General features: G+C 42.5%; 1 protein-coding gene across 4 annotated transcripts; it reads left to right on the forward strand.

Moving 5' to 3' along the window:
* Window positions 1-1,116: 1,116 nt before the first annotated feature.
* On the forward strand, window positions 1,117-9,584 carry Rsph3 (Radial spoke head protein 3). 4 transcript variants are annotated; one of them, XM_076524707.1, is made up of 9 exons: window positions 1,121-2,274; window positions 2,723-2,804; window positions 3,543-3,716; window positions 3,789-3,917; window positions 5,107-5,310; window positions 5,379-5,541; window positions 5,722-5,808; window positions 7,885-8,063; window positions 8,157-8,725. In XM_076524707.1, exons 1-8 carry the CDS (start codon window positions 1,457-1,459, stop codon window positions 8,055-8,057), a joined length of 1,830 nt encoding a protein of 609 aa, XP_076380822.1. In that variant the 5' UTR covers window positions 1,121-1,456; the 3' UTR covers window positions 8,058-8,063; window positions 8,157-8,725. The 4 variants fall into 4 exon arrangements, with proteins under 4 accessions (XP_076380823.1, XP_033325570.2, XP_076380822.1 ...); XM_033469678.2 differs by lacking the exon at window positions 8,157-8,725 and adding an exon at window positions 9,439-9,584 and having other exon boundaries at window positions 1,122-2,274; XM_076524708.1 differs by lacking the exons at window positions 7,885-8,063; window positions 8,157-8,725 and having other exon boundaries at window positions 1,117-2,274; window positions 5,635-5,771.
* Window positions 9,585-9,809: the final 225 nt, after the last annotated feature.

Raw genomic sequence — 9,809 nt, forward strand, 5'->3', positions numbered from 1 at the left:
CTTCTCATTTGAACATTAAATGTGAGAACGTTTTTTAACTCTTGTATGGTGTTTCGGAACTGTATAATCTAAATCATATATTAGACTTTTGAAAAATTTGTATAATTACCACCTTATTGAAGACGTATTGAAAGAATTGCCTAAACTCTTTACTTTCTTTTGAATTTTTAATAACTTGGCATAACCTTGACATAAACTCTTTACTTTCTTTTGTATTTTTATATCAATTGCTACATCTTTGCATACAATAATCTTAAAAAGATTATATATATTATTTATATTATATTATTATATTATATTATTATTATTATTATACTATTATATTATTATATTATTATTTATAGATTCTACATATATATACATATATATTATTAAATTATATTATCATAGTGCTGTTACGATACTTACATTCACGATTCCTGTAAGTTTTCACGAACAGCGTACGAGAGTTAGAAACATCGATCCCAAAAACTGCGCCAAATCTTTCGGACGCTCGAAACCGAGAGCAAAACTTCCTTTCCGCTTAAAAGAGAAACCACAAACATTCGCTTAGAATAAATTCCATCTGAAAATTTCATGAGTAGTCCGACCCGATGTTATATGGCAAGCGGTCAATCGACCGATTGGCGCACGCGACCGAAGGGCCCGTCGCGATTTATCGTGCGAGGATCTCGCCAAAATCCGTTTCGCCGTTTAGAAATATGTAGGCGGAATCGAAAAGTCGGCTGGTGGACGGAATGACGCAATTAGTACGGAGCCATTAGTCTCTTCGAGGGCAGGTAAGGCACGGTGAACGATCGTGGTTGAAGCGTGTTTCACCTTGAAGAGAGTTCCGCTGGGTGGGGGAGTGCAAAGTTCACCCCGGGGAAATAGCCGGCAGCTTAGCCGGTGCGGGAAACGTGGACGGACCTACGTGGTCATAGTTACCACCGATTTCGAGCCCCTTCGGCATCACTTAGGCATGCGCAAAGTTGACGATGGTCAGCGTTATTGAGTGGCCGCTCGCGCGGTAAAAATATATGTACGCGCGCCCTGTCTGCGGTCTATGTCGGTCGATTCTAAGGACATTGTCCAGTCTCTGAACTCGGCCGCGGTGTTGCGAGCCGGTTAGTAAGGCCGTGAACACCGCGCTGCCATCCTCGCAGTCACTTGCCGCCTCTCCGCGACCAAAACGTTTATGCGACATCTCCTCGACGACAGTTCCCTCGTCCACGAAATCGCTCGAGGATCTATCAGAGCGGATCTATCGGGAAAAACGTGCAAGTCGCTCCAAGCAAAGAGAGAGAGAGAGAGAGAGAGAGAGAGAGAGAGAGAGAGAGAGAGAGAAAGAGAGCAGCTTCTCTGGCTGACCATGAGCGGACCGATTCCACTGTGAGGATCGAAGAGGATCGAGGCTGTCCGCGCTTCTCGCCGAAGCTCTTGGTTCTTCTTCAGAGGAGAAGCTGGACGAAGATGAATGGTTCCCGCCGCGATCGGAGGGTGCTCGAAGGGGAAGCCCGGTCCGTGGACTTGTGAGACAGAAGACATGCCGGCCGAGATATCCTCGCTGGCGCCGATCGCCAACGGGGATCCTCTCGATCGCGAGCGGAAGAATCCCCGAGCGTTCACGATCCTGCAGAGAGATGGGCTAGATAGCAACCTTCCGCTGCTCCACGTGAACGGGAACGCGAAGGGGTCAGAAATCTTGCAGTTCGAGGATAGCATCAACAGTTTGATAGACCGGAAACGGCTGAGCAGATCGAACGATCATCTGGTCCAGGCTGCTCTGCAGTCGTCCCACGCGAATCCCGTGAAGAAGAAGGCGAGGAGCAGAAGCCAGGACAGCCTCCGCTCGCTGGAGAAGGTGCCGGCGATCAAGCCGAGCATCACCCTGTCGACGGAGGACTTCAACGAGGTGCTGAACGCGAAGTTGAAGAGGATCCAGGATCAGGAGAAGGAGGAGCAGCGCAAGAGCGCGAGGCGGGGTCATACTTTTCATAAGAAGCCGTTCATCACGACGGTGAAGACCGGCGAGTTCTTGATGCCGCCGCCGGAAGTCGCGGCTCTTCTTGGGATCGGGCCCACGGAGCCCGAGGAGATCGAGCCTTGTCCTCTTCGATCGAGATTCAAGTCTTTGGTGGCGCTGGCCAGGAAACCGGAAGTCCGGCACAGCAGCCACAATGCCAGGTGCCCGGCAGCGCTCAAGGCCACAGTCGATTTCACTCTCGGAATGATGAACGCGTCGACCATGGCTGCCTCGACCTTGGAGGAGCGCTCCAAGAGGAGCGACGCGAAGTAAGTTCTTCGCCGTCGGAAGTTCGTGCCTCTTTATGCACTTCGGAACGCTTTCGGGGAAGAGGAAAGCAAATAACCGATGGTAGAATGAAGTTCGGAAGACCGAAAGAGATCGCAAGCAAAAGTTGCGATGACGAGGAGAAAAAGTCCGAACGATAAGGATCGATTTGAACAGCCCTCGCGTTTCTGCCAGTGTCGGGAGTTCTAGAAAAAGTTGAAGTCTGCTGGAAATCGTGATGAAAACGCTGGCGAAGTTTCGAGTGTATCGATCGCGATGCAAAAATCCCGGTTTGTCGCGTGTCGCGTGTTTATCGTTCCATTCTTCGCTGATTTCTTATCGGCCTCTCCGCTTGCCTCGCGGGCTCCTCGTAAAACGATTATTTATTGCTCGCCGGAGGACATTCGTTTTTTAACTAGCTAATAGAATTATTGTTTTTCTCGGTTTCAGCGATCAACCGGTTCCTTTGGGGAACATCATGTTTGACCGGCGAGTCGTACGCGGGAGCACGTACGCCACTCCGCCGACCCTCGTAAGTCGATCTGTTAATTATTTAACACACTTGGAAAACGCGAAAACGGGAATAGCTGTTCTGAACTGCCTCTTGGAAGTTGCGAATGAGAATCTTCATTAATTGAACTGTTTCGGTAGCATTGAATGGGAACATCTGTAAACAGGTCAGGAAATCTTGGAAAGTCGGTGTAAAGAGAAAGCTTCGATCTTCAAATCTGTGACAGATTCAGTCTCGGAAAAATTCTTTTAATAACTTTAGAGAGGTTCGAATTTGTACCATTTTCAACGAAAAACGTGTCTTCAGTTTCCCATCCTGTACATCGTGCAAAAATCTTTCATATCAAAGTGGACGTCGCATGACGAAATTGGAGACTTTATGCTTTAAATATGCTTTAAATAAATAAATAAATAATAAATTTCAATTTATTGAATTAATTTAAATAAACAATATGCTTTATGCTTTAAATAAAGTCTTCAGTTCCCGCGAAATGATTACAGTTCAATTATTCTCAATTTTTCGAAAAATTTCCAATCCGATCGGATCCGCTAGTTGCTGTATGTTCGAGTTAACTCGTCTTACTCGGCGAAGGCATCGAAGTAAGATCGATGCAGCTAAGAGCGTTCACGGTAGACCGAACAAAAATCGAAGAAACGGTGGGCAAAGTTCACCGTTCGCAGTCTATGCACGGAGAATTTATTAGGGCGAACATTCGCCGCGCGCCGCGCTCCCGGAGAAATATTTACGTACATGTCGTAGATCGATGGTGAACAATCGATAGCGGCCAGGCAAGCGGAAGCTAGGAGGAGGCATTTGGTGAGGAAACGCGCCCAGGCGCAGGCCACGAAAGCTCTGATTTTGAGAGCAGGGTCACCGCCACCGGTTCCAGGCCGGAAACACGAGCCCGTGCAAACCGAAGTCTTTCTCGAGGAAGTAATAGCTCCATCTTTTTAACAATAATCCTCTTTGCTCGAATGATCTTATTTAAATCGCCGAATTCGACAGCTGTACGACAAACCGGACGAATTCGACGTCGCGACGCAAACCGATTACTTCTTGGACAGACCTCCGACTCCACCGTATTGTCCGCCGAAAGTTGGCCAGGATGCCAGCACGCAAATCGAGCCCGGTGATGTAAGTAGCGAAAACAATAACTCATTTGATGGTAGTTAATAATTCACTTTGTGATAGGAAATAGGTAGGAAATAGGAGATTCCTTAACAATAATTATTAGGCCGAGGAATTTTGTGCACCCGTGCCATTTAGCAGTCCGTGGAATTTAAGGAACTGTGCACAATCTCAAATCCTGTCGCTGGATTAACTAATTACGTGGGTTTATAATACAGATGACCGGATGAAATATCAAAGTGTAAAATCGCTAGGAAAATTTAAAAACATTGCTATCTTCTTTTCAATTTACTAGTACTACAATTCGTATACTTCAATATACTGCTACAATTTACTATTTATTATTAAAAGAAAAAGTACATTTTCATTTTATTATTGATGAAATTTTGTAGTAATAATTTATTAATAATAATTTTATAATATCAAAGTGTAAAATCGCTAAGAAAATTTAAAAACGTTGCTATCTTCTTTTCAATTTACTAGTGCTACAATTCGTATACTTCAATATACTGCTACAACTTACTATTTATTATTAAAAGAAAAAGTACATTTTCATTTTATTAATAATAAAATTTTATAATAATATGTTTGAAAATAAATTTTTCTTTAACGCGTTAAGCGCGGAGCCGATTTTGCAGGGCTTTCTGGTGAGGTGGTTTATACTTTTATTTTACCTTCATTTTCAAAATTTATACCTTGATACCGTCGGCTCCATGCGCCGACGCCGTCTAAACGATAGGTTCGCTGTCTATCCCTAAGAACTGACGCCAACCAAACGAAGAGTATACTGTTAGTCCAAAAGGACTGACACCGCCCCTAACGAAGAGTCACTTTCAACCCCAGGGGACAGACGCCACGCTTAACGTCCTAACATTAGGACAGCCGAGCACTAAAATTGCTATTGCTGTGTTGCTACAAAAGTAATTTCGGTGTTTCTGCAAGCTATCTATTTGGAAACCCGAAATTACTGTTGCAAGAATCCAACAGTTCGCATTGCTTTTTAAAAATAAGAAAACCGTATTTGCAGAGATATATCGCAGGACTTCTATATTAAAATATACTTAAATAGATTTACAAATGCAGTGACTGTTCACAAAAAGGTCTCCGAAATTTCGATGGTTAAAGATAAGGAATCTGGAATCCGCCATTTTGTCGGGATTCGTTCAAGCGTTTACGAGGAAACGATTGATTGCAGCTCTTCGACTTCGACTTCGAAGTGCAGCCGATCCTGGAGAAGCTCGTCGGGAAGACGATGGAGCAGGCGTTGATAGAGGTCCTCGAGGAGGAGGAAATTGCGGCTTTGAAGGAGCAACAGAGAAAGTTCCTCGAGCTGCGTGAAATGGAGAAGGCCGAGGAGCGGCGGCTTGAGGAGCAGGAGAGGAGGATAAGACAAGAAAAGGTAAACTACTAGGTGCGGCAAAATTGTTTCTGAAGAGTCTCCTACAACTTGGAGCATTTAACCGACAGGACGACAGACTGAAGCAGCACGAGACAGCAATGATAGCTGACAGGGAGACGGAAGAACGCGTGGCCGCTGCGACATTGCTCACCGGCTACATCGCGGAGCTGCTTCCGGCTGTCCTCGAGGGGCTGAAGATGTCCGGATTCCTGCTGGACGAGATCAAGGCCGGTTCGTGAACTCGCAAGAACACACTGCTACTTTTTGTGCATTAGTTAATCTGAAAGGTTTATTAATTTTTCTTTATTTACACCTTCTAACCAGCTCGGCATCGATGCACGTACTTAATCTTGTTAAACCGAATCTCGATCTCCTCGGCTAGTAATTAACCGGATGTGTCTCTTTACGCAGACGTGGAAGAAGGGTTCGTGCCTTGGCTAATGAAGGAGGTGAAAAAGGAGATCGGCAACGTGGTCGAGAGCAGGGAGCTACTTATGGGTAAGCATGGCAGCTTTCGTTGGCACGTTGAGAAAGGATGAAACTTACGCCATCTAGGAACTCGGTCCAAAATGGCGGTGTCGGTGGGCTGGCCACTTTGGGCACTGCTTCGTGCATTGTCCATGCTGGCTTTGTAGCCGCTTAAAGTCTGAAACTGGCAACTCCTACGTCGACTACCATTACCCTGTAGAAGCCAAAAGTATCTAAATACGCTAACGGATTAGAATAAGCCTCAGGTATAGCTATCGCATTACTGTCCGGTGCCGGTCTGGCGCGACGCATGCCCTTGCTGTCTTCCCGGTCATAAATAATCACTGGGCTCGACCGGCTTCAACTAGGCTCCTCCGCCTTAACAATTAGAGATGACAATACGGAAGGCTCGGACGATATTTTGCAGACCCTCCAGTTTGGAAAGTACCCGAAGAATTGGTGAAATGGGTCTATCAGGCTCAATATGCCATCGAAACCGATTTTATCGCCCACTACACACTGCGGCAAGACATTCCTGAACTTCTTTTGCTTCTTAAAACCACGGACGTGTACAAAGTTTTTGCATATTAAGATGGTAACGGTTTATAAGAAAAACGGGTGCGACAAAACTATAAGACAGTTTGGGTTTTCCGTAAAAAATCGGCACATAGAATTCTTTGTGTTACTATGTTATAACGTGTATTTTTCTATTCTTCCTTTTTACTATTTTCAACATTCCTTTTGGTAGAGATTTATACAGTTTTTTAAATTGTGTTCTGTTTCTTTTTGTGTTTCGTGTTCAAATTTTTCCATATATCCTCAATGAACTTTTTAATTCTTCTATGGTGTTAAATTGCTTTCCTTTTGGGCATACTTTCTCAGCTGGCATTCCCGTACAATTTTCAATAATATTCAAATCCTGCGATCTTGCTAACCACGATAAAGTATCTATATTATTATTTTTAAAATTAGCTCGCGTTATTCTTGCACTATGCACAGTTGCGATATCATGTTGAAAGATATACTTTTGTTTAGCTATTTTTTCTGCATATTTCGATAGTTGCCTATTAAATATATTAAAAAAGTTCTAGTATTCATTTTTGTAGAAACAAATTCAATAGCCGCCTTTCCATAGTATTCTATAGCTACCCACATCGTAATAACATCGCCACCTATTTGCCGCCTTTGCTACACGATTTCTTCTTTCCTCAGATCAGGAAAATAATAATTTAGGCCATCAGAACCATCTAAATTAAAACGCTTTTTATTAGAACAGATTATCTTTTCTACTTTTTACCTCAATGTATTCGATGCTCTGCAAATTCCAATCTGGCTTGTTTATGTTCATCAGTTAGTGGCGGTTGCTTCTTCATTTTAACCCTTTCCAAATGCTTAGAAAATTTTATTATTTTTTGAACTGTCCGAATACTCGTTCTCACATCGGATTTCGCTGCTATTTGTCATGCTGTCATTGTAGAATTTGAAGCATATATTAAAATTTGTCACCTTCCTCGCACAGGTCATTTTTAACATATTTTTCTTCATTTTTTAAATAGTTATAAACTGCACAACGATTTCTCTCCCTAATAGATGGGTACTGAATTTTTTTGCATCGAATAGTTTTCCTTCTTGAAATTGTTAATTACGCGAAATTTTGTATAATCAAATACTATTGCACACACAATTTCGCGGCTAATAACAACAATTGGAAAAAACAAAAATCTCTTTTCGTAGTATTCAGTTTGCTCATTTACCCGAGGCTGTCTTATCGAGGATCGAGTATTTCATAGAATTATATAGAATTTTTCGCAATCTTCGCACAAAGAACGAGAACAGACAGCTTCCTGAGCACCAAGAGTGTTAAGAAGTCTTCAGACTTTCAGCTTCAAACGGGTCAATGAGTCTACCAGGTTTAGCAAAATTTCGTGCATCACAGATACACATTTTATTGTCTCCTACAAACGAGAAGGATCAACTACAATAGTCTATCATTTTCATCGACATCCGCTCAAAAGATGAAGACAGACAATGCTCTGAGCACCCGAAATATTAAGAAATCGTCATGCTTCAGATGATCACATCCGGATATCCTTCCTAATTTTGCAGAGATCGTCACGGAGATCCTGGAGAACCGCGCGGAAACGTACCGGAAGCTCGGCGAAGAGTACGACGCGATAAGAAGCAAGAAGCTATCCCCGAGGAACTTGGAAGACGGCGGCTGCGACCCGAATTTCGTCAATTACCAGCCACCGGCTGTCGAGAACGCGGACGCAATCTAGCGAAACGTAGGTGTTTATTTGTTCTCGAATCTCTGTTCTCTTGCCGGCAGCGCGTGCGAGCGTTTGCCGAGCATTTTAACGCTGCTTGATCTTCGACAGAGAAACGAGCGTATCATCGTTAGCTTTCGGATTTAGGGACACCTTACCAGCACAGGAGCAATCCCCGCCCCGCCCCCGGTGGCTTCTACATTAAGCAGTGTACACAGCTGCGAAACAAATCCATCTCCTCGGGGCTGCGGCCTGTGACAGGTCGCCGCTACCGATCCCCTCGGCAAACACGAGCCACCACTGCCAAAATCCATCAGAAATTAATTATCGATCCTTCTTCCGCAGATTGTTCCGAGAATTTTTATTTCCTGTCCGCGCGACAAGTTTATTCGATGCAAAATGAAAAAGTGGAACCGCTGGCTTAATCGTTACCGAAAGTAGAGATACAGTGTTCTAGCAGTAACAAACATTATTTTTGGAAACAATTTCTTAGCTGTTGTTTAGTGAAATAATCGCTCCGACGTTCCAACAAAATTTGGATCGCTTGGTCCAATTATAAGATTGTTATTCCGTTTTGAAAGATGTAAAAGCAACGATTGCAGGTTATTCGAACAGTTTACATTATATTCTTAAATAATAATATATTAATATAGTAATATAATAATATAATAATATAATAATATAATAATATAATAATATAATAATATAATAATATAATAATATAATAATATAATAATATAATAATATATAATAATATATTATGTGATAATATAACTATAATATATTATATATTATAGTATAATTATAATATAATATAATATTTTTAGATAATAATATACTGTAAACTGTTCGTTTGATTTCTCGCCGAACTAACCATAAATATATTTGTCATTCAAGAATTAGCTTCAGTCGGTGTACAAAGTATTCGTACACATTTAAAGCGGACTAATTATTTTATAATTGGACCAAGCGATCAAAATGTTTTTAGGACGTCAGAGAGATTAGTTCACTAAACAATGACTAAACAATCGTTTCTAAAAATGATGTTCGATACTGCTAGAACGCACTTAGACCTCTACTTTCGATAACGAGTAAGACAGTGGTTCCACTTTTTCATTTTGCATCAAATAAACTTGTCGCGTGGAGAAGAAAAGAAAATCAATTTTGCTCCTCGTCGATCAACGAATGTTAACTTCGTGGAGCTGGTAACAGTTGGAGCAATTGGCTTGCAAATTACTGGAAAAATGAGAGATACTCTTTCGGAATTTATATGTATTTTATTGAAATTATTGCGCCGTTCAGGAGCACCGAAACAAGGGATGATTAACGAGATTCTATCAACCTCGTCGCCGACGTGACTTCAATTTTGTAAAATTATTCTTTTGCTTTGCAGACCCATGGTGCCTACGTGGAATAGTCGGACGACCGAACGAACGTAACCGTCAACCATAGAATCATTTTTTAATCACGGAACCGATCCGCATCATTCACAACAATACTAGTTTTACGAAGCAATCCGAATAAATCGAATATTTCCTACCCGTTCAGAATTTCTTTCCACCGAAAATTAACCGAGAGCGAGTCGTTCAACTTTCTCCTCCGACTCGCCGACCTATCCCCCAGGATTAGCTATCGTCGGCTCCGTACAGGAAAGCGCAGCTGAAGAGACAATCGTCGAGTCGAAAATACACTTATCGCTAAAACGGTCGATCGTAATTTTCCCTCCCCCACGCGTCTATTATTACAGATTCAAAGTGCCGCGCC

The sequence above is a fragment of the Megalopta genalis genome, chromosome 10, assembly GCF_051020955.1.
Source record: "Megalopta genalis isolate 19385.01 chromosome 10, iyMegGena1_principal, whole genome shotgun sequence".
NCBI classification, from domain to species: domain Eukaryota; kingdom Metazoa; phylum Arthropoda; class Insecta; order Hymenoptera; family Halictidae; genus Megalopta; species Megalopta genalis.